Source organism: Caenorhabditis elegans, chromosome III, assembly GCF_000002985.6.
Source record: "Caenorhabditis elegans chromosome III".
Lineage (NCBI taxonomy): Eukaryota > Metazoa > Nematoda > Chromadorea > Rhabditida > Rhabditidae > Caenorhabditis > Caenorhabditis elegans.
The window spans coordinates 6,329,102-6,352,936 of NC_003281.10; the positions used below are offsets into that span (position 1 = coordinate 6,329,102).

The window sequence follows — 23,835 nt, forward strand, 5'->3', positions numbered from 1 at the left end:
GCAACCAAGGATCCGTCGTCTCCCCCATCTATTCATATCGTTACGTCCTCTTGACTTCTGATTCCGAATCAAAAGGATTTGGATATATGGCGATTTGGATATTAATATGAATCTATGAAACTTTTAAGTCTTAACCGGATAATAATGGATTTTGTGTTCTAACTTCAAAGTTAGAAATTCTGGACCAAAAAAAAACATACCGACGTTATCTATGTGGCCGCAGAAAGAAAATAATCGGCCACTCTCAATCGAAACTGAACCCATTGAGAAGCGGGTTGTTGCGCTCGTGAAACAGTGAAAATTTGGTTTTTTTTTTTCGTAAAACACTCTTTACAACCGACTTTCCCGAAAATTGAAAATCGTTCTAAAATCCTATTGAGCGCGGTATAATAATCTGTAATAGAATTATCGATACTTATAGTTTTATTTTATGAAGAAATGGAAATCCCGTTGCCGAGGGTCCTAACTTTTTTCACTGCTCACAACCAAGTTTCTTGCCAAGACTCATAAATCCTGCCCCACCTTCTGCCAACCGGAGTTGTAAATTTTTTTCGCGCACATTCACACAATATGCAACTTCTGTTCTTATTCACCCTGGTTATTAGTGCTCCTCACCCGATAAACTCATAAAAATGGGCGTGCACAGACCGCCCATCTCTGTGTTATCTGATACACACGCCACTCGTATCATATTTTTGTGAGCAAAGAGCTCTCTCACTCCCCACACTGTGCGCGAAAAATTGAGCTATTGGAGGCAGGGAAAGAGAAGGGGACCATTGAAATCGGAGACATGCTCCAAATCCACCTTTCCGGCTCACAGATTAGATCGGCTAGTGGTTCTTTATTATTAAGAAAACTTTGATTTTTTGATTTTGTTAATTGAAAAAACTTGGTTAAAAACCGATTAAAAAAACGTTATAAATTAATGTGCACTCATCATGATCATTCTTTCTTCCAATTTTTTCGTTCAAATATTTGTTTAATTCTTGTTGATGACTCTCTCCGCATTTTTACATTTCTACATCCGTATCCATATCCCACTCCCCCTTCCCGCTCCTATCACAATGTTTCAAATACTTATCAAAAAGTTTTGCGACAACTTTTCCTCCATTGTATCACAATATCAATGCAATCTATCAATCAATTTGCCTGTTCACGGTTCTCACATTTGATAGATATTTAATTGAATCTCATTAAAATGTTCACTCTTTGCTCATCAGCTCATCAATCACTTGTCAAATTGACACGATTCTGAGATATCGAGGAAAACCCTTAAGTTCATTATATTCTCTAATAGAAGAGCATGGCTTGAAGCGTGAGCTGAAAAGCAGAGGGAGTTGGATTAAGCAAAAATCTAAGGTTCAGGTCTAAGTTTAACATTTATTCTAGACCTGAACTTTGTTTTATTCTCAAGATTGTATATTCCGAAAGTCTGTTCTATATCCTGCACCATGTTAGCAGTAATCAAATCTTGTATTGTTTCCCATCATTTTCTCCTCTTTTCTCTTCCACACCATTACCTGTAATAATCAAACCGGATTGGCGTTGTCTTTTCTACATCTACATACATTGTTGCTACGTCACTAAACCGTATTGTTTTTGTTTGAAAAAAAATCAAATGAAGAATAACTCCATTAATTTTACAACTTCGAAAATATTCGGTGAAGAATGTTTTTGAGCTTACTTCGGAAGGATACCTGAAACCGGACATGTTTTCAAAATGGCATAAAAATATTTTTTGATTGGAAAACCAAGTCTGAATTATCTTTGGCTGAAAACTCCGTAGATTATAAAAATTTAAAGATGTATATCGTCAATTGGGAATTTTTGAAAACCGTTCCTATACTGCAAAAATGTCAAAATATTCTGAAACAACTTTTCAAACATTTTTTGGATTTCTTTATTTGGAGTCAAGAAGTGGTGAAAACTCATATTTTTGCTAAATAAAAAATTAATTGTTTTTTAATTGTCGGTATTTAAAAATTATAATTGTAAGGTTTCACTCTGTAGCAATGCTCGAAACTACCCAAAACTTTCAATAAAATAACAAATAAATCTCGTTGTCTGACTTTAGCCCGAGTTACATTTTTAGGCGTATTTTGAATTATGATATTTTTGCCAAAAAAAAAATCAAGCACACCCGAAAAAAGGAAATACTGAATGGTTTATGTTCATTCCAATTTACATTCATCTCTTTCCTTTTCCAACCTATAACCCCAATTGAATTCAATCGAAAAACACTTGACAATCTGTCAATTGTTTTGATGACAAACAATGATGCCCTTTTGTATTACGCAATCATGGTCCTTTTGGCTTCTTCTTTTCAGTCTTGACAATTCCGATTACACTTGAAAATGTATACATCTTCTTCTCTTCGTTTGCTTCTTTTTCATGTGATGCTTCATATTTTTCTCACATTTCTTGCTCATTAGTCTGAAGGTTTTTGGTATATTTCAAAGTTTGCATTGATTCAAAAAACAAAAGAAGTATAAATAAATTCAAAAATTTCAATTTAAAAAGCTTCTCCCTCTTTGCATTTCTATAAAATTCAATTCTCTTTTCTCCTGGCACCGCCCATTCCGAATTTCCGCTCCTCCCTCTTTTGCCTTTATTCATCTCTTTTGTTTCAGTATCCCTACATGATCTGATGAACCTTCAAATCCTTCTTCTTCTCTTACTATTCTGCCACGTGGCAGCCGTCTGTCGGGACACTGAAACATGCATTGAACGAGTGAAAGAAGTGGTTGCTGCTCCGAGACGGTGAGTAATTATTACTGAAGAAAACTAGGACCACCCACTGTGCATTATGAAGTGTTAGAACAGCAGGTAGCCGACCCATTAGGGATTAAGAATCAATTAGTCGAGATGGTTCCGGATTTGTAATTTGATATTTTGGAGGGAGAGAGCTGTTTTTTGAGTATCCATTACTTTGTACAATGAGTTTTTTAAACCGACAATGAGTTACATTTGAGCTCAAAAGATGCTGAAATTGCACCAAATGAAGCAATCACGTAATCATTAACAAATAAAAAGCAACATAATTAAGTTTAAATGAATCGATTTAAATTTCTTTAAAACATATTTTAATAATTTGGACAAATAAGTTTCACTTGTTTTAAAACAAACTTCTTAAAGCAGAATCTCAACAAGTAAGAACAACACTTTGTGTTTTAGAAGTAACTAAAGTTTTCAAAATGATAACCATTATTTTAATTATTTAATTTCACCAATTTTCTTTGAATTTTCAGTTTCTGGTTTGGAGAGCAACGGTCAGCTCTTTGTTCCAACCGAAATGCAAAATCTCTAGAGTGTGGTGGACCTCCACAGCTGGCAAGCTTCCATTCAATTGCTAGTCGGCTTTTCAGGTTTGGTTCTGTTTTTTTTCTACTGTTCCGGAAAAAATATGTTATGTTGTTTGTTGCAACCTACAATTATCTTGAAATGCTGCTGGTTTGAAAGTCATAATTATAAAAGCGGCAAGAAATATATACATGCCTTTTTTAAACATCAGAAAACTTTTGTAGGTGTGAGGCGGTATTAATTTTGAAATACGTTTTCTACTTCTGTTTTGTATAAAAAATGTAATTCCAGAGTCAAAACTTACCATTCTGCATATCTACGTAACTTATATATCTTCCCAAGAGTTACCTATCGAGCTTCACCTGGACATTATCGTGCTTGTGAGCATGACTTCTTCAGTGGAAATACTTCTGCAGTTCAAGCAGATCCTGATATGGATCCTGTTGAGCCGTTCAGAATCAGAAAGCGCCCTGAGATTACTTGGAGTGGACTTCAATATGATGAGCAATACACAGTTGTCATCACTGATGTTGGATATGCAACAATTAACTTTTTGGCAGTTGATTTCCCAAAAGCAACAAAGATTTTGAAAGATTATGAGCCAACAGAGAATTATCGTCCATCTCCAAATCCAATGGTTGTACTTGTTTTTCGAAACGGAAGAGCTGATATTGAAAGTCCGAAAAGTGAAGAAGATTTTAATTTGCCACAATTCATGTTGAAGCATGAACTTGAAGATGATCTAGTTGGATTGTCTTTAATAGTTGCAAGTAGTGATCCATTTGCAATCGAAAAGCAGAGATTAAGAGGAAAAGTTGATTATTGTCACAGTCTTCTTCAGAAAAGACTTGCATCAAATCCTCCACGTCACCATACAATTCTTCATCGTCTTCCAATCGATGAAATTGATTCATGGCTTTCAGTATCATTTGATCAACATCAAGTTAATGGAAATGTTTGCTGTCAAAGAATTAAGCTACCGTAAGTTATAATTGGTGGAAGATATTATCAGCTGCTCCCGAGCTTAGCTCCAAATTGAAAAATTCTAGCTACAACCTAACTTTTTTGTTTCGTTATAAATTTGGATAAAACATTGGCTATTCTTGGGCGTTGTCCAAACCAAGCCCTTTCCAAGTTTTACCCAATTTAGTAAATATCATGGACAAGAAATTGGTAAGACCAACGTTATAACATCGAGAATACAAAGTTTTTGAGCAATACAATTTGTCTGTATTTACTATATGTAGTAGCATTTTGAACTGTTTGAAATACGAGTATATGAGTAAGAATCATGTTCTCCTGTTCTACAAAACTTTGTATTTTATAAGCACAGAAAACATTACGTGGCCATATGTTTTAAAAGAAAATTTCAATTTGCTTTTTAACTTGGTAATAAATTTTCCAATAAAAACTCTACATACTCGCTTTATTCAGGAAAACATCCATATTCCTGGATCCTCTTGGTGACGTGTCTATTTCTGCACTGACAACTTTAACACCTCCATCAATAAGTTCAATGAGAATATCGTCATCACAATCCAATTATATTAACTATCACCGACAGACTAGAAATTTCGTTGGTAAGTCTTGTAGAGCACATTTTATTTTTCTAAACGTAATAAGGCATACTATGGCTCAAGTAAATTTGACGCGATTTCAATTGATACTGTCCTGAATACCCACAAGGAGATATTTTATTCTAAAATAGAAACACCTCAAAAATAAAAAAATAAAAATATTTCCAGAGCTCTCAAATGAAAAGTTTTCTCTTGCCATAATCGATGCTCATCACGGTCACTTGCATTGGCTCGAAGTAGACATTCCGGCGGCTAACTTGAATGCAGCCAATGGAAATGGGCTCACGGTGAGCGCTCTTTTTTCTATTTCCGATTAAAAAATGTTTGTCGTTCGAAACATGCTTCATTTGATGGCATTTTGGCGCTAAAAACTCATCAAAACTGGTACGAATGCAATAATGGCACGGCGAGCGCGGCTCCCAGTTTTCGAAAAAACTTTAGTTTTTGCCAATTTCATGCTTCAAAAAATCAACAATCAAGAGTTTCCAAAACTAGGGGGCAACAAAGAAGAGCACAATGAGCAAAATTGAGTTTCACTGAACAAAATGCAATGAAATAAAACACTTCCTGATATGGCCACTTTAGTCTCTTGTAGTAGAAGATGCTACGCAATGAAATTTCCTGATTTTAGAAAGCCGACTACGTGCCGTTGATTCCAAAGAAGCCGTCCACGTGTCATTCGTATCTGTTTGTACTTCTTGCTCAGCCAGCATCAATGCAAACATTGGAATCATATTGTGAAGGAATGTGTGAGACGAGGAAAAAGTTCAGGTAATTGGAAAATATTAGAAAAAAATTGCATTTGATTTCGGCCTAGAAGTAGAGGAAATCTGTGTTTATACGGAAGATCTTTCCAGAAAGAGTGTAGATTGTCAAGAACAACTTTATTTTTAATTTTCTGATATTTTGATTTTTCCTTTATTCGAGTTGGTGAAGTTGGAAATTTTGTTTAAGCACGCATATTATAGTTAAAAATAATCGAATGCACATCATAATAAAACTTTCTAAAAAAATTGATGTGGTAAATTGCCAAATTTGCCAAAAATGTGTACTTTCTCATTAATTTCGAGCATTGGGCCCCTAAAGTGTACGAACAATTTGAACGCAATTGAAACAGAAGGCGTTTCAAAAACATAGAAAAGAAATACACAGGTGGGGAGAACATTGTTTTTATGGTGGATACCGTCTTCATGTTCACTCAAATATTTCGAATTTTACGACTCTCATTTAGAAGTGTACATACACAATCAAATGTGGTCGTAAGATGGGCGAATTTTAGATACCGGACATATTTCGAGATCAGGGGTGGGCGGCTAATAGCCGAATTAGTCGACTTTTTAACCGATTAGCCGAATTAGCCGTTAGCCGAAAAAAACGGTTAGCCGCCCACCCCTGTTCGAGATCCGATCAGCGTACTTTAACATCGAAAAACGTCTCAATTTTCAGATTAGAATTGTTCAAGCAACAACATGGTCTGCGTCTCTCAGCTCTCTCCACAGTCTCATCTTGCTATGATCTACCATATGCTTATCATATCCTAATGAAGGATGCAAGTCAGAATCGAACAATGGAACGTCGTGGTAGCAAGCACCGGTCTTCTCTATATTCAGATATGTCTTCGGAAGTATGTGCTGCATTCCATGTGTCTCCACATCACAAGTGTCCAATAAGTCAATCATCCTTCACTGTTTCAATAATTGGAGCAGTTTTTCTTGTTGTTCTTGCTCACTTGTTCTAGGTTTAATATTTTGTTTCTTCTGTTTCTTACGGGTTCTATTCATTTTCACCCATTTTAGAACATCATTCTCTGCTGTTTTCCCAGTGTTTTCTTAAACAATATAAACCATTAAAATGAACTCGACTTCCAAGGAGACTTTAAGCGTACCTTCCTGGATATCATCGTTAGCAAAAATTGGTCAACTAGCAAGTTGTGCACAAATATGTAATAAACAACATTGAAGTTGAATACTTTTTGAAAAATATAGATTTGGCAAAACTACGGAGGGAATGTAAGAATGTGACAGATTCAGTGAAAACGAGTGCATTTGATTCAATCGCCTGTAACTTTTTACTGGCTTCGAGTATCAAAAAGTGTTCAACTGCTAAAGTGTTGCGACTGATCTGAAGAACAAAATTGCAGTTTCATCCGTACTTTCTTCCGTACTCTTCTTTAAAGATGTCTGTTTTTTTTTCGGAAATTTTTTCAGAAGTTTTTTCAAAATTTTCCGAATTTTTACCGAAATTTTTCGGAAAGTTTTCTGAAATTTTTTTAAATTTTTACCGAAATTTGTTTTAATTTTTCGGATATTTTTTCGGAATTTTTTCGAAATATTTTTAGGAAATTTTTTCGGATTTTTTTCTGAAATTTTTTTGAAATTTTTCCGAAATTTTTAAAGGAAATTTTTTAATGAATTGTTTTCAGGGAATCTTTTCGGAAATTTTCCCGAATTTTCTTCTGAAATTTTAAAAAAATTTTCAGAATTTTTTTTCTGAAATTTATTTAAATTTTTCCGAAATTTGTTAAAATTTTCGGAATTTTTTCGGAAAGTTTTTCGGAAAATTTTCCGAATTTTTTTCTGAATTTTATTTAAATTTTTCCGCAATTTTTAAAATTTTTCGGAAAGTTTTCGGAAATTTTTTTGAATTTTTCCGAAATTTTTTTGGGAAATTTTTTCGGAAATGTTTTGGAAATTATAGGTCATAACTACTTTTTAACGTGACCTACTTTTCACGTTAAAAGTCACGTTAAAAAGTAGGTCATGACCTATTTTTTAATTTGACCTACTTATACAGTAGGTCATGACCTATTTTTAATTTGACCTATTTAAAAATTAGGTCATGACCTATTTTTAATTTTACCTATTTAAAAATTAGGTCATGACCTACTTTTTAACGTGACCTACTTTTTGACGTGACCTACTTAAAAACCAGGTCATGCCTACTTGTTGATGAAAAGTTTCAAAAAATTTCAGAAAAAATTCAAAACATTTCCGAACAAATTTCCGAAAAAAATTCGAAAAATTTCCGAAAAATTTCAAAAAATTTCCGAAAAAAATTCAAAAAATTTTCCGAATTTTTTTCTGAATTTTATTTAAATTTTTCCGAAATTTTTTTGGGAAATTTTTTCGGAAATGTTTTGGAAATTATAGGTCATAACTACTTTTTAACGTGACCTACTTTTTACTTTACTGACCTGTCTTCACGTTAAAAGTCACTTTAAAAAGTAGTTCATGACCTATTTTTCAATTTGACCTACTTAAAAAGTAGGTCATGACCCATTTTTTAATTTGACCTACTTAAAAAGTAGGTCATGACCTATTTTTTAATTTCACCTATTTAAAAATTAGGTCATGACCTATTTTTAATTTGACCTATTTAAAAATTAGGTCATGACCTACTTTTTAACGTGACCTACTTTTTGACGTGACCTACTTAAAAATCAGGTCATGGCCTACTTGTTGATGAAAAGTTTCAAAAAATTTCAGAAAAAATTCAAAACATTTCCGAAAAAATTTCCGAAAAAAATTCGAAAAATTTCCGAAAAATTTCAAAAAATTTCCGAAAAAAATTCAAAAAATTTCCCGAATTTTTTTCTGAATTTTATTTAAATTTTTCCGAAATTTTTTTGGGAAATTTTTTCGGAAATGTTTTGGAAATTATAGGTCATAACTACTTTTTAACGTGACTTACTTTTTACTTTACTGACCTGTTTTCACGTTAAAAGTCACGTTAAAAAGTAGGTCATGACCTATTTTTTAATTTGACCTATTTAAAAATTAGGTCATGACCTAATTTTTAATTTGACCTATTTAAAAATTAGGTCATGACCTAATTTTTAATTTGACCTATTTAAAAATTAGGTCATGACCTATTTTTAATTTGACCTATTTAAAAATTAGGTCATGACCTATTTTTTAATTTGACCTACTTATACAGTAGGTCATGACCTATTTTTTAATTTGACCTATTTAAAAATTAGGTCATGACCTATTTTTAATTTGACCTACTTAAAAAGTAGGTCATGACCTATTTTTTAATTTGGCCTACTTAAAAAGTATGTCATGACCTATTTTTTAATTTGGCCTATTTAAAAATTAGGTCATGACCTATTTTTAATTTCACCTATTTAAAAATTAGGTCATGACCTATTTTTTTATTTGACCTATTTAAAAATTTGGTCATGGCCTACTTGTTGATGAAAAGTTTCAAAAAATTTCAGAAAAAATTCAAAAAATTTCCGAAAAAATTTCCGAAAAAAATTCTAAAAATTTCCGAAAAATTTCAAAAAATTTCCGAAAAAAATTCTAAAAATTTCCGAAAAAAATTCAAAAAATTTCCGAGTTGTAGCCTACTGGGTTTAATATTTTGTTTTTTGTCTCTTCGGGGTTCTATTCATTTTACACCCATTTTAGAACATTATTCTCTGCTGTTTTTCCAGTGTTTTCTTAAACAATAAAAACCATTGCGTGAAGCATTGTTGGGTTACTGTAATGTTAGGGAAAGTTTTTTTCCTTCTTTCGAACAGTTTTAGTAAAAACAAAAACTTTATATAACATAAATAAATAGCAATAATTGAATGGATTGGACTGATTTAGATTCTACAAAATAACGTCGAGAAATTACTGAGATTTGGCTTCTCTTTCCTTCTTTCTGAGAGCAGCAGCACGAGTTCCGACACTCATATTTGTGAGGATCTTGTCGCGGATGAATGTTGGAATGAGATCCATGAGCTCGAGTTGAAGTTGATGCGTGATGTATCCGGTGGTGTCTGAGGTATTTCCAACAGTGTTCAGAGCTGATTTAGCGAACACGGCTCCGTCTGGAGTGAAGAATGAAGTTCTCTTGACTTTTGACATCTTTGTGGCGACCATCATTGGAGCAATAGTTTGGACAGTGATTCCTTGATGTTCATATTCTTTTCGGAGGATAGCGGTGAGCCAGGAGACATACTTCTGGAATAAAATTATAATTAAAAGACGGAAGATATTTTGAAATTCAAACCTTTGTAGCTGAATACACAGCCCAGAGAGCCATTTGATTTGCTCCAGCTGAAGATCCAACATTAACAATGACTCCAGCCTTTCGTGCGACCATTTGTGGAAGGATTCCGGCGGAGAGCTGAGTTAAGAACTTTTTCAGTAAGATCACAATAGTACAATTCTAATAAAACTCACCAATGTTGGTGGAAGAGTGTTGATGGTGGTGATGTTTGCAAGACGCTCGATTCCACCGTCAACTTTGTGAAGTACATCTGGATATTCGTAGCTCATTCCAACGTTGTTAATAAGAACTCCGATCTCTACTTGGTTCAAGGTGGCGAGAAGATCTTTGTAAGCAGAAGGAGCAGCGTTGGTGAAGTCGAAGGCGGCAGTGCGGACCTCAATGCTGGAATACTTCTCGAGAATCTCCTTCTTCGTCTCATCGAGTTTTGATTGGGTACGCGAAACGAGCAGGACATTGAATCCACGACGAGCCAATTCGAAGGCGTATGCTTTTCCGATTCCGTCAGTGGCTCCGGTGACAACTGAAAAATGTATTTTTTGTTTGAAATTCAAAACAATTATTTTATATTTACGCAACAATTTTTTCATTGCAATTTTATTATCAATTGAAAATGATAACAGTTCCAGAGAACCAAAAGTAGTTCTCTGAGTGCTATACGATAAGACATCACCAGAGTAAAAATATAGAAACGAACCAGCCCAAGAAGCTCCAGCTCTTTTCTTCAAATCGATTGGCGACAGAAGAACGTATGGGCCCAAAATATTCGAGAAAATCGTCAAAAGACGATAAGCCACAGCTGCAAGAGCCACGTATCCGGCTCCAACCAAGAAGCACTGGCAAGCCATGTTACCTGGAATTTACAGAATTTCAATGGAAATAACAGGCAGAAAAGATGCAAGGTGCATAAATTATACACTATTTATTTACCGTTTTCAAGATTATCTATATCATGTAAATTGTCAGACGACTCCATTATTTCTTGTAACTATTTATTTATGACGAAAACATATGAAAACTAAAAATTTTCATGAGGTCACGTTTTTACTTTTTTGAAACTCATGCACTCCAATAAACTTTGAAAAATATAAAACTAATCGCTACTATTACGAGTTCTTTCCGAAACTTTCAAATTGATGGTAAAAAGGGTTTATTTGCAGTACTTTACAATGAATAAATAAGTTCTCGAAATGGAATAAAAATGGGGACGTCTTGAAGGTCGAATAAATGAAAGAGAGCGAAGAGAAGTGGTCGATAAACATCGCTCTACTATCTTATCACACCATTTCTGGCATGATGAAGAAATACTAAAGGGACGAGTCGGAAAAAGAGGAACACGGAGAACACAGTTTAAGGGGGAATATGCACAAAAGTGATGAAGAATTTGTTTATTCAGAGAGTTTAATCGACATCCATATCTTCGTTGTCTGGACGGTTGCGCTTTGGCTCTGGTTCGCGAGTGGCGTCATCGTCCGAGTTTTCTGCAAACAATTAACAATGGTTATTGATGTTTTTATCAAAAGTACAGAGGTTTACGGTACTGTAAAAATTGTTTTTGAAATAGCAAATGGATAGGTGTTAAGTGTTAAGAGCAGCAAAATTTTACAAGGAATGGCGCAATGGTCATAGTGCGAAAGGAAACAAAAGGACAATCACAATTAGTGACATATTCAAAAATGAGTAAAAACTCAACAACTGAGAGTGCGCCGTACCTAGCCGAGACACCGTTGCCGCAATTGAGGGGGAAAAGAAGCCGAGATAAGCGGACGGCATCACAGCTCTCCGGCAGATCGGGTTATCAACCCGTGCTGAACGAACGTGAGACTATGTTTCAGAATTTCAAGTAAACTTACGAGTCTTGGCAGCATCTTCTCCTCCCTCAGCCTTTGTGAGATTAGCAGCAAAACCACGAATATCACCTTGATTCGCGGAGCCAACTGTGGCTTCATCCATTCCGAACTGTGCAACTACTGGCCCGAGTTGACCAGTTTGAAGTGCATGTCCAAGTGTATCAGCAGCCTGAAAATAGAGAACAGTTAAAATATAATATGCTTTAAAAACCAACTTGTCTGAATTGCGGAGTTCTGACTGTCTCAGAAAGCTCCCGGGCTGGATCATCAGAAGTTGGAAGATGCGGTGCGAGCTCTTCAGCGTGGTTACGAGCAACTTCAGCAACCGTTTCATTCGACAGAGCAGTTGCCAGAGAGACTGCCACCTCTTTCTTTTGTGAGCGTCCCAAGTTGTTGAAGATTTGTTGAATCGCCGGGTTATTCAAGGAAAGTGGATTTGAAGATCCTTCCTCAGCTGCATTCGTCGAAGGCTCGCAGTCTGCTTCTGACGATGCGTCCTCTCCTCGAGGCACGGAAGAAATTGGAAGAGTGTCAGAGTTTCCGCCTTGCAGAGATTGAATCAATGACATCAATTGCCCTTGATCGATGCCTCCAAGGGGAGCATTCATGTCTGAGCTAGAGATAAGTGATCCTCCAGCAGACTGACGATCAGTGTTTGCGTTAGAACCAGCCGATCGGGAAGCAGCTGGACGAGATGTCGGCGGCTTGTTCAGAGCGTCAGTGACCTTCTTCACAAGATCCTTGTCAACGTCTGGTGTTGAATCTTGAATCCAAAAAAGCTTCATATCTCCAGATTTGAACTTGAGCATATACACTTTGCCATCAGGGCATCCAGGAACAGCTTTGAATTCAGCGTCATCGGGGAAGATTATGAGGTCATCAACAACTGCGCCAGTTTCACGATCCTTCCAGCAAAAGTGGATGAGCATGTCGTTACTTTGCTTAATGAATACCAATCCCTTTTTGGGTTCAGCAACAACTTTTCTCATAGTATCTCCGGATCCAGCTTCAAGGCGAGAGCGTCCAGCTTTGAATTCGACAATATGGCCAGAAGAGGAAGCGACCGAGCGAGTATTACTGAACATAGCAGCCATCTCTGAAATAAATAAATGAATGTTTGATAAGGAAGCTGAAAATACCAAGATGAAAAAATAGAGAACAAACTTGCAAAATTACGAGGAATGAATATCACAAATAAACTGAAGTATTGATAATTGATTTGGAAAGTAACATGTCGGACAGAAACAAATTATTTCCCGTCAAAAAAAATTAAATTCAAATAACTAGTAAAAATATAATGTCTTTTTTAATATTTAAAAGATAACTCGAATTGAAGAAACAATTGTTAACAATATTGTTCCAAATTTGGCTAAAAAAGGATGACTTTTCTCGTGGTGCATTTGCTCGTGGTGTTCAGTGCTTGCGTACAAAACGCTGTTTCCGAATGCACACCGTACATGCGATATTTTGTCACGTTTTGTGTTCTATTTTTCTGTATTTAACTTGTCCTCCGCTCGTTTTAAGACGAATTTGCCTCATTATTTTTTTACCCAATATCTTAAAAATCAAACCACTTTATTCAATACATTATTTTGACAAAATCGGTCTCTGCAAAATTTGAGAATGCCAATTACCGATTAGTATTAGTATTTTTAAAACAAATTCACTGGGTATACACGATGAGTATTAAAACATATTAGTTTAGTTGTCAATATCATCCAGTTCAAAGCTGTTTTTGCTCTTTTTCTTCATCTCCTGAGCCTCCTTCATCTGAGAGAATGGCCCACTTGCCGAACCAAGTGAGGTCTTGCTTTCCTTTGATTTCAATGTTTTCGTTTTACCCGTCTTCATAGTGGTCGAGTCGGTTGTGATGTCAACTTAAAAAGTAATTTTAGATGTCTACGTGACTTTTTTTTAAAGATCTACCGATGTTGCGCATCATAGTTGCTGCCTCAAAGATCCCGAGACCAACATTTTGGGGACTTCCTAGTCCTGGAGATTCCAAACTATTGCTCCGCTGCGAGGAAATCGTTTCCTTCTCTTTCTCCACACCACCCTTTCCTACATTCAGCGACATCGTTGACGGTTTTTGGTCGCTTTTCTTGATAGATTTTCTTTTCTAAAATTTCAGATAATCAACTATTTTTTCAACAAATTAAAAATTGACTTACCGGGTTCTTGGTCTCCATCTCCGACATGTACTCTGATAGATTGATGATTTTATGAACACTTTTCCTTCGGTTTAACTCACTTTTGTCGTTTTTTGCCTGATCCGATAGTTTCAGATCACGAGTTTTTGCATCCAGGTCATCGAAGATCAATTCTCCATTCTTCTCGGTTCTCTGGAACATTTTTTTCTGATTGAAATTCGTAACCTTGTCGGGTAACGGTTCGTTTTTGAATACAGATAAGAACAAACCTTTGCTTCTTCCTGCTTCTTCTTATGCTCGCTGAACATGGTGTTAGCCGTTAGATGGTGTAGTTTGTAGCAAGTGGCTGAAGCAAAATTGAATAAACCTTTTCTCACGATATTGAGAAAAATAATTAAATCTGAATGCTCAGCTCTAATTTTTTTGTAAAAAATTTATTTGATCAGAATAAGAAGTGATACGCGACTACCAAGAATAGAAGAAAAAATGAAGGGGCGAACGAGTTATGTGTTGAACGCCACAAATTAAATGGAGAACACTAATTTGTACTCGAATTTTGCTTTCCCGTTGACTCATGACAGTGGGAAAATGGGTGGGAGTTTTTCATGAAACTACACGAGATTTATGATAGAAGTTTAAAAAATAATGTCCTACTCAGTCTGAAAAACATTCAGAAAATTTTGGTGATTTTTTTAAATAAGAAATTGTCCAACAAAAAAGACTTTACGAGGATGCAAATATACGAAAGAAGCCTGTCTCGTTTAAAATTACTATTGGGTTCTTTTCAATATTTATATTTTTAAGTCCTTCTAGGGTCATGGAATGTGGCTTTGAAGACTCTTGTCATTCTCTTCCTGGATTGATCGTGGGAAGACCCACAAGAATAAGCCCGTTCTCAAACTTGAATTAAGAAAATTTTAAAGCAGAATGGGATAACCCGAAAAAATTTCAGTAGCTCAAACTGAAAAGCTAATCAGTCCTCGTCGTCGTCAAGAAGTAGCCGTGTGAGTGATTGGTTCAGCTTCTTCGGATAAGCGCTTGTTTGCCGGCGTGGGAGTCAACGGAGCCATAATCAAATTCTCGGATTTTTATTGGAGCTCCTTCACCGACGATTTCCATGGTAACTGACTTATTGTGAGAAATAGGAAAGAAAATCTGGCAAAGGATATACATAAAAACAGAAAAAATGAGGAGAAGCAGCAGTCTGAAAATCGCACTTCTTGGTAGGGGTTAAGGTAATGTAGAGACGTGGGAGATTGAGGAAAAAGTAGATAAATTTTTTCAGGTTTTCATTGTTATATGTCCAATTAGAGTGTGCAATACTTCTTATTCTGGTGCAATATAATAACTGAATCTTAAAATATAATACCGTACTCCGCCTAAACCGACACAGGTAAATGAAAAAATCCTTCTAAATAAAAATCCGATTATTTCCATGTTCCTTTTCTTACTTCATGTTTTATTTTTTAAATTCAAACTTTAGGAATTTAATCAGAATATTTAAATTCATAACTTTAATTTTTAAAACAACTCGAAGTTCTTTTCGCGAGAGATATTATTCCGAGAATTCTCTAAAATAATCTTAATTTTAGAAATCGTATCAGTTTAAATAGTTTAGGTAAATACGATAAAATTGTATAGTTGTCCTCCAACATTCAGTTTTTAAAGAAACCGACAACAACATAATTCCCACCACGTGATCTTGTTTGCGTGAGAATTTTCTCTTAACACATTTATTGTCAACAATTTATTTTTTATTTTCAACGTGAATTTGATCATTCAAAAATCGATCGATAGACATTTTATTTCAATAATTTTCAAGCGTTCGTGTAAATAAGTAAACAGAGTCAGTTTTGCGTGATCATTTCCCATCCGATTCAAGAAAAAATTGTTTGCCAAAGTTCTCACGCTTGACTACGGTAAGTTTTTGTGTGCAATCTGCCGTCGAATCGAATGTTTACACCATCTGCCCTTTGTATGACTCTCTTCGTTTCCCACACTATTTCACTTTTCTCTGCTACTGACTCTCAGACAAACCCTGAATTTTAACTGATTTCCTCTTGTTTTTCCACTGTTTTTTTTTAAACTGAACATTTGAAAATTTCTAAAATTTTAATGTCGATTTGTCGCTTTTCTTTTGTTTCATTCATTTTTCTTTCGCTTCTCATGAAAACGGCAAGAATTTGGGAACAATAATTTTAGGATTCTTTCAATGAGCGATCATAGTTCAAACTTATCACGAGCTCAAGTTACCATGAAATCCTTAAAGTCCACGAAAATCGATTTCATATTGCTATATTCTTATATAGATTTTTGCATTCGAGAACATTTATGTAAACTGAAACTTTAAATGTTTTTCCTCCTCCGAAATTTGTTTCTTGTGAAGTTTTCGTTAGCTTTAGTTTTCATTTTCTCAACATTGTCAGATTTTGAAGTAATTTAAACGGAATTCCTTGATCAAAATCCTAAAAAACAGTTTTAAAACAAATTTAAATAGTTTTCTGTACAATAAAACTAAACGTTTGCACATTTGAAAAGTGAGTTTAATTTTTATCAGGATCTGTTCTCTAATCCGCTTTCTGTAATCTCAAGTTTCACAATAAGCTGCCAATTTTATAACTTTTTCATAGTAAATTGTTATTCAATATTCTTCCTAAAATTCATGGAGCTCCACACTCCTCATTAGCCTTCTGACCTTCGAACAAAGCGGCAAAAAATGGCAGGAGCGCCACCTGTAGGTTCGATTGACCTTGAATTCCACCCAGCGCACCACTTCTTCGTTCGGTTCTCCTTGTGTCGCGGCCACTCGTCGATCATCTTTTTTGCGATAATAGTGTCTCAATATATTATCACTTTATTAGGCGTAATATTTTCCATATCATATAATAATTTTAATATCTACAGTTCGTTTGTGTTCCCGCTTGTGATATTTTTTCTAACATTGATGACGTCAATGTTCATTGAATTGATTTTTAAAGCTTAAACTCATAATTTTTTCATCACGCTCATTTTCTGTTAGGTGAATGTTCTAACACAAGCAATAGTTCAAATTAAAAGAATGCTCATTTTATAAAGCTAACCTGTTATATGATGAACACAAGGTGCGGCATGTATTTCTCTTCCGATCGTTCACTCTCGTTCAAAATGCACAAATATTCCCTCCCACTTATTGCCATCCATCTGATGCAGATAAGTAACTCATTTGCGATAGTAAACAAGCCCTCTTTCTCTCTTTTTCACCTCTCATTTTCTCACTTTCCTATTTTCTGTGGAACTGTTTCATTCAAATATATATTCTAAATTTCAGGTAAAATTCAATTGAAAGCGCCCATACAAGCAGTTTAGCTGGAATAAAAGTTCAACTGGCAGTCTGCCAAACTAAGTGCCTTTGTTAAAAAGGTGAGCTGTGAATTTTCAAAGCAGATTTTTTTAAATTTAAGTTATTTTCAGAAAGCCAAAGGACTCGAATTGAATCGTCGGATCAGTCATCATTCAGGCAACGAACAGTAAGGTTAGGTTTTTTTCTTTTATGTTGCTAACGTGGACTGCTAACTTTTGGACTTTTTTCTCTACTTCTGGACTTTAATTCCCTTACCTATTACCCAGTGACGATATTGAGATGGGTCAACAGTTTTGTACATTCCATGATATCCGCTAATTTCTACACTTTATCATCACAATGTCGTTACCGGATATCTGAATCGAATGTACTGAACTGTTGATTCTTGCAGGTAGATGTTCCCTCTCACTCGCTTCTTCGCCAGAGCTCTCCTGCCACAGCGCCACGTTTGCTATGGTCAAGCACGAGCACTAGGCTCTTCCTCTACATCGTCATCAGCAACAGCACCAGTTGAAGAGGAAGAAGTATCGTTTGAAAGCCTGAAACCATCTAAAGTATTCGAACGAAGCTTAACAAAAGAACTCAAGGAAAAGTATGAGACTGCACTCAAGGAGTTTGAAATCTTCGTTTACATGGGAAAGTATGTTCCGACACGAATGAGTGATGAAGCATGGAAACAAACTTTAATTTGTGAATCGATAAACGATAAGATTGGATATTGGGAGTATCTAGCGGTCACTGATAAGCGAAGAAGAAGTAGGAATAAAGCTCAAAGTTCCGGTGCAGAGAATTACAAGAAAGTTTTGGAAGAGCAGCAAAGAATTTATACAGCTGGTGGAATGGGATACGGACCAGAGATGTATCAAGTCATTTCGAATCCGATGAGAAATCAGAAACGAGTGAATAATATCGAAGGGTCCAAAATATTTGCCGCAATGAATTCCGGAGCACCACGCATCGCACTTGATATTCAATATGTCGAAGAAATGAATAAACGCGATTCTGGAGAGCTCGGAAATCAAATGCAGTACACGATCAGCGAGAATTTCTCGGCCAAAAGTCCATTTGTTCTGGATTTTGTCAATTCTCCATCTAAAGAATTTTTGGAACAATGGTTGTCGAAAAGTGTTGGATATTACACGGGAAATTATATAAACCAAACGATTCTGCCGGATTTCTCGACAAAGGGTTAGTGTTACGTTTTGAAATGGAATTCATAAATCGATAAATTTGAATTTTTGTTGATTAATCGCCAAAAATTTGCATTTTGGAAGAGAATCTGAAGAAAAAAAAATTTCGTGAATATTTTAAGGAATCAAAGAATTCTATGGAAAATCTGCGAACACTATCTACATATCATCAAACGCTAGAGATGTTCTCGATGGTCCACTCACTGCCGATGTAATTGGAATTTGTGTCACTATGGGACGGAAACGAGAAGCTTTGAGCGCTGCTCGTCGTGCCAATATTCGCGCCTATAGATTACCGATTCATCGATACGTGAAATGGAAGTCGGGGCCACAATATTTACCGTTTCCCAATATAATGAATGTGCTCCGCGAAGTTTACATGAATGGTGGAGACTGGAGCCGTGCTCTACACAACAACATCAGTAAAAGGCATTTGGTGAATGCGGATGACGACGAACAGAAGAAAATGCAAATGCTGAGGCGGAGAGCGAGAGAGGAGGAACGTAGAGAATTGACTGAGGCAATTATGAGCGCTACAAAGGGTTAAAGAGTGAATGGCTGAAATTGAAAAGAATGAGCTTTTGTCGAATTGACAAGAAAATCATATAGTATTTTAGAAAAATATAGATTAATCATTGAAGTCAATTTCACTTTTTAGTTAATGCCATGCAAAAAAAACGACAGACAGCTCTGACTTCTCTTTAAGTGTCAGTCACTCTTTTTCTCTAGCTCTTTCAGACAGGTGAAGCTGAGCGTGGCAACTCACTTCATTTATCTTGGTTAGGGTAGCTAGAATGTTTAGTTTTTGCAAATTATTGTTATTTCTTATTTGTTGGACTGTATAATTATTGATTGTTGATTTACCTTCCATTTAAGAATGTTCGTATAAATTTTTTTTGATTTTATCTCTCACTATTCTTATTAATTTATTTTTTAATTCAGTTTAATCTGTGCTCAAAGCATTTACTTTTTCCATTGAATGACATACGATTTATTAGCTTATGCGTGCGTATCGATAATCCGAAGAAAATAGGAAAATTCAAAGCTAATTTGTTCCAAATTTTGCGCTATAAATATCAATTTTCGTATATTGAAGTAAAAAAAAAACTGAAACCGAATAAGGAAAAACTGCTGAGAAACTGACAACTTTTATTGCCTATTTCCTTCGTATTTCCGCTTTCATTCAGCCATCCGTCGATTCGTTCTGCCCACTCGTGCGCACTTGGTTTTTTCTGTGTTATTTGCTGTCTTCTCAATTCTATTCTGGAGCCGTGTTGAATGGCCGCTGGCCATTAAACTGACGTCATCTGGTCATGTTGTTGAGGGACGGAAGCATTGAAGAAGGAATGCACCACGCGCCCCTCGACTCCTCTCGGAGTCCCTCTTCGGAATCGAGAGAGCTCTGTTTCTGTGTTTTCCTGTGGTGCTACATTTACTGGAAACTGATCGAGCTCTAGATTTCCGAGTGATATTTGCTTACGTTTCAGTATAATAATTACTGAATTCTTAGAACAAATTTTTCGAACTGATAATTATTTTGAAGTTTGTTCGATTTTGGGATTTTGGCATATTTCTAAATCTGAATCAGTTCTCGCTAAACTATTATTGAAAGTACTTTCACTCTTTTCATTTTTTTTTGCTTGGTGCCACGATTCCTGAATAATTTACAAGAGAAGTGGGAAAAGGGCCCGCTGATATACACACGATAGTTAAGGTTGAAGACGAACCCCCGCTCGCCCCACTCTTTGATTTTCTATTTATAGATTTTTTCTCACCTTTCCAAAACTTGAGAATGCTACTTAAATACATACGATTTGTGAACTCAAAAACTTTTGAATTAGACTATTTTCAACATTTGAATTGGTCATTGGGGCAACCACTTTCCCATAATTTGCATTTTACTTATTCATCTACTGTTAGTTTTGATGCTGGCGTCGATCTGTGATACCGTTTTAAATGTGTTTTTTTTCCGAGAAAGGAAAGAAACTGGCAAAAAAGCCATATATGTAAAGTGGAGAGTCACATTTTCGTATTTGACACAACATTCCACCTGTCACTTTCTCTTTTTGCTGGCTCTGCTCAACGACGGCGATGTGAAGTTTTTTCTTTTGCGTATCCATCTCATTTCCAACTTGATTTCAATATTAATTTTATTCAGCTGACGTGTGGTTTTACGATGGTTTTTTTTAGTGAAGAAAAAAGCAGAAGCGATGGAATAACTCAACTACGCCCCTGGGTATTTATTATTAGTTTTCACGCCCACTTTCCGATTTGTCGTCATCACGTTTAGCGCTACTCCAAAGTGTTGGGGTCTAGCTATAATTCTTTTTTTCAGTAAATTGGGGTTGATGATCACGAGAGAGAGAGAAATTTGCAAGAGCAAATGCCCTTTTTAAGGCTCTTTTGAAGCCTTGATTTCGAAAGGATTTTGTGTCTCTGCTCGTTGCTTTTCATGCCTCTTTTGTTTGAATTGCATTCTTCTGCTTTGGTGTTGCCTCTTCTTTCTGGCTGAAATCGACTTCTTCTTCAACAACAACGACAACACATTCCTACGCATACAAACATGCACACAACCATGTCAGAAATTGCAATTAAGCAGAGCCGTTTTCGTCATCGTCATCTTCCTCCTTTTCTTGCCGGATATTTTATCCTAGATTCTATTATCCGGAAGATTAAATTTGAGTCCTTGTAACATTTGGAACGATTATCAAATCGTCAGGTCGTAGCGGATCTGATTTTGACTTAATCTACTATTTTCGGATATCTTGTTGTTTTCTTTAAAAGTAAAAAAAAAACGATCGTCACACTGTTCAAAAGAGCAAATTCAGAATTTTGAAGCACAGCCCGCTCAGTTTCACTATAGTAACGCGATGAGCTCTTCAACAGAAATGTGACAGGCTTCCGTGACTTTTGAGCTGAATGCGAACGACCCCTCATTACACGAAGGAATGCGTTTTTTATTTCGTGTTCCAGGACAAATGAGTTTTGTCCTTCTTTTCGATGGCTCCCTTTTTTGTTGTCTGACTCTCTATTGTTCTATTTCGTTTTCTAACTTCAACAGGATATCCATCTTCCACGTCATGTAAGGTCTCAATTGGAAAATCTAATCTGATATGTTTCTCGAGTGCATTCTCCCGAACATTATCAAATTTTCTCACTCCTTTATCCATTTTCTTCTCCTCCAGTCGTTTTTTTTGTAACCAAGTTTCTCTTTTTCGGAGCTCTAACTCCATCGCGCGTTCCTTTATTCTCTTTTTCTTCTTTCTCCTATTTTTTCCTCCTCTCACCCTCTCTTGAACCTGACGTTGCCGTCACCATCGTCGTCGTAGCATTCAAGAAGACAATTCTATGGACGGGCACGTAAAAAAGAGAGAAGGGTTCCATCATGACGACTTTATCGTTCTGTTTTTGATGGAAAAGGGATTCCCTTTGGAACGATTTTGATGATGTGAACGTCTATAATGTATATTGATACATTTTCCAAAATGAGTATCAAGATGTTTGTTTCTTGGTTTAGAGGAAGACGGAGGCGGACTAGAAGGTCCTTCCCCACTTCACTTTTAGTCCTCTTAACATGAAAAAACGAGACGCAGTGTCATTGGGCTCTCAGAATGCGCATCTTTTACTTTTTTACCGAATCAGTCTTTACTGAATTTCTTTTAAGATGGCACATATGGACTTATTTTGAAAGACAGAAACGAATCGGAAAACAAGTTTGCCGATTATTGACTAAATTTCACCGGAAAAAGATAGGAAATTCATCGGAAATTTGATGTCAGCTGATTTGATGTTGGAAATATTTAGTTCACATTTATAGATTCCAAAAATCGTAAGCGCTCATACAATGACCGTTTGTTTTTCAGGCCGAGCTGGCCCTAGAGAATTTCAAATTTCAGCTCTATTAACCAGTAGTAGCAGTGCCTGACCCCGAGCCCCATTATTTTTCTTCTTTTTCTGTTTCTTCATGCGAATCGCAATTAGTAAAGACTAGAGGAAGATGATGTGGATTCTGGAAGACGAGGAGAAGCATCTCCTCTTCTTTTCCTCACACACACACACGCACAGGACATACGAGCCTTGTACATCCGAGAGCCGCCTCCTTGCGTTATATTTTTCGGTCCGTAGAAGCGGCGGCCGTGCTAATGAATTGAAAATGAATCCAATTGGCGCCACGCCCACATTCATGTGATGCTTTCGATGTCGTCGTCGCTCACAGATGAGATGGGAAAAAGGAGAAGAGCCGTTTTTCTATGCTCCTGTATGTTCCATCCCCTTCGAGAGGATTTTTCCCAAAAATTAATGTTTTTGTCGTTTCTCTTTTTTGGTTCATCCAGCGAAACTGCGCCGTTTAGGCATCCTAAATTGTTGTTTTATTCAGAAATAGAAATTTAAGGCTAACTGAAATTCTGAAAGGTTTCCTTGTTCTCTATTCCTCGATTATCAAATAAAATACTACTGTATTCATTGTGCCATATCGAACCTAATTTCTTCAGTTTCTATTCATCCTATTCATCTTCTGGAAATTGTGCACCATTTTTCCTACAACTATGGTGCTCAGCTGCTTCATTAAGCACGTATTTTCTCGATTTTTCTTCTTCTGTGCTCCTCCTTGCACATGTTTTTTTCTCGTTCTAGGCTGTCCGTTTTGTTAAAAACTAAAAAAATAATTATGATGTGGTGGTGGCTATCATTATTGACCTGGTTTAATCAAATGTCTGACTGAAAGGCTTCAACACCTCCACCCACACTTCATAAATAGAAGATTTTGTTCCGAGCTCTTTCTTCTCCTTTTCCACCATAAGTAGCTTTTCACCCTCTTTGCTCTCTTTTTTCTACCCATCAAGAAATTGCATAGTTATAATTTCTCTTCCGGTTTCGACATCCGTCTGGCCTCTCCACTTCACGTTTTTTTTTCCATATTTAAGTATCTGCGTCTCCTGGATCAGCATCACCGACCTCATTTTCCCCTCCACTCTTGGCCATTGGCATTGTCAATATTTTTCAAGTTTAATTTGTCTTTGCCCTCAGATATTCGATATTCTTTTCCATACTCTCCTCCCTCGAATTGGTAATAAGATCGTCATTTGACCTCCTCTCCTGGAACCTCTGAATGATGTCATATATCCTGCTTATTCCGATACTTGGAAAGTTCGCGTGGTCCTCTGACATTATTACTTTAGCATTCTGCTTTTTCCTCCCTCTATCCCCTATCTCTTCTTTTTTCAGGCTGCTCGGCCGGTTGGTCGGTGGGTGTAGGCTCTCATAGTAGAATTTTCTATTTACGGCTCTTCTCTTCGTCTTTCTCGTCGTCGTCGTTTTTTTTTCACTTTTTCTCTATCTCTATTCCTTCACCGTCTTTGACATTACCGATCAAGTCTGCAGCTGTCACAGAAGCATGTCACTGGAAATATACTCAATTACACATAT

General features: G+C 36.1%; 6 protein-coding genes and 3 non-coding genes across 12 annotated transcripts; 4 read left to right on the forward strand and 5 right to left on the reverse strand.

Annotated features, from left to right (window-relative positions):
- Positions 1–2,630: 2,630 nt before the first annotated feature.
- C56G2.4 (uncharacterized protein) lies at positions 2,631–6,733 on the forward strand. The gene is made up of 7 exons (NM_065984.7): positions 2,631–2,760; positions 3,249–3,365; positions 3,592–4,281; positions 4,735–4,880; positions 5,046–5,164; positions 5,509–5,648; positions 6,324–6,733. Exons 1-7 carry the CDS (start codon positions 2,648–2,650, stop codon positions 6,613–6,615), a joined length of 1,617 nt encoding a protein of 538 aa, NP_498385.2. The 5' UTR covers positions 2,631–2,647; the 3' UTR covers positions 6,616–6,733.
- Positions 6,135–6,284, forward strand: C56G2.16. Its single transcript, NR_052368.1, has one exon. It is a non-coding gene; the product is annotated as an Unclassified non-coding RNA C56G2.16 (non-coding RNA).
- On the reverse strand, positions 6,150–6,299 carry C56G2.19. The gene has a single exon (NR_052369.1). It is a non-coding gene; the product is annotated as an Unclassified non-coding RNA C56G2.19 (non-coding RNA).
- Positions 6,734–9,407: 2,674 nt separating the features above from the next.
- Positions 9,408–10,854, reverse strand: let-767 (Very-long-chain 3-oxooacyl-coA reductase let-767; the record flags this gene model as incomplete). Of its 3 annotated transcripts, none has more annotated exons than NM_001306677.4 (5): positions 9,408–9,829; positions 9,879–10,007; positions 10,052–10,401; positions 10,576–10,731; positions 10,809–10,854. In NM_001306677.4, 5 exons carry the CDS (start codon positions 10,852–10,854, stop codon positions 9,497–9,499), a joined length of 1,014 nt encoding a protein of 337 aa, NP_001293606.1. The 3 variants fall into 3 exon arrangements, with proteins under 3 accessions (NP_001293606.1, NP_001254936.1, NP_001254935.1); NM_001268006.3 differs by having other exon boundaries at positions 9,497–9,829; positions 9,879–9,995; NM_001268007.4 differs by lacking the exon at positions 10,809–10,854 and having other exon boundaries at positions 9,410–9,829; positions 9,879–9,995.
- A 157-nt stretch (positions 10,855–11,011) lies between these two features.
- Positions 11,012–12,827, reverse strand: rpn-13 (Proteasomal ubiquitin receptor ADRM1 homolog). 2 transcript variants are annotated; one of them, NM_001361721.4, is made up of 4 exons: positions 11,944–12,827; positions 11,732–11,897; positions 11,591–11,686; positions 11,012–11,359 (listed from the first exon to the last, which is right to left on the reverse strand). In NM_001361721.4, exons 1-4 carry the CDS (start codon positions 12,820–12,822, stop codon positions 11,280–11,282), a joined length of 1,221 nt encoding a protein of 406 aa, NP_001348746.1. In that variant the 5' UTR covers positions 12,823–12,827; the 3' UTR covers positions 11,012–11,279. The 2 variants fall into 2 exon arrangements, with proteins under 2 accessions (NP_001348746.1, NP_498387.2); NM_065986.10 differs by lacking the exon at positions 11,591–11,686 and having other exon boundaries at positions 11,014–11,359; positions 11,944–12,824.
- Positions 12,828–13,289: 462 nt separating this feature from the next.
- Positions 13,290–14,228, reverse strand: C56G2.9 (DUF4604 domain-containing protein). The gene is made up of 5 exons (NM_171162.3): positions 14,148–14,228; positions 13,980–14,070; positions 13,900–13,931; positions 13,655–13,847; positions 13,290–13,605 (listed from the first exon to the last, which is right to left on the reverse strand). Exons 1-5 carry the CDS (start codon positions 14,184–14,186, stop codon positions 13,430–13,432), a joined length of 531 nt encoding a protein of 176 aa, NP_741189.2. The 5' UTR covers positions 14,187–14,228; the 3' UTR covers positions 13,290–13,429.
- A 2,951-nt stretch (positions 14,229–17,179) lies between these two features.
- On the forward strand, positions 17,180–19,309 carry trmt-10C.2 (tRNA MethylTransferase). Its single transcript, NM_001379760.2, has 4 exons — positions 17,180–17,277; positions 17,329–17,389; positions 17,610–18,406; positions 18,531–19,309. The coding sequence occupies exons 3-4, from the start codon at positions 17,614–17,616 to the stop codon at positions 18,953–18,955; spliced, it is 1,218 nt and encodes a 405-aa protein (NP_001367605.1). The 5' UTR covers positions 17,180–17,277; positions 17,329–17,389; positions 17,610–17,613; the 3' UTR covers positions 18,956–19,309.
- On the forward strand, positions 17,347–17,388 carry C56G2.22 (uncharacterized protein; the record flags this gene model as incomplete). The annotated part of the gene is made up of 1 exon (NM_001379759.1): positions 17,347–17,388. One exon carries the CDS (start codon positions 17,347–17,349, stop codon positions 17,386–17,388), a length of 42 nt encoding a protein of 13 aa, NP_001368689.1.
- A 248-nt stretch (positions 19,310–19,557) lies between the features above and the next one.
- On the reverse strand, positions 19,558–19,707 carry C56G2.18. Its single transcript, NR_052370.1, has one exon. It is a non-coding gene; the product is annotated as an Unclassified non-coding RNA C56G2.18 (non-coding RNA).
- Positions 19,708–23,835: the final 4,128 nt, after the last annotated feature.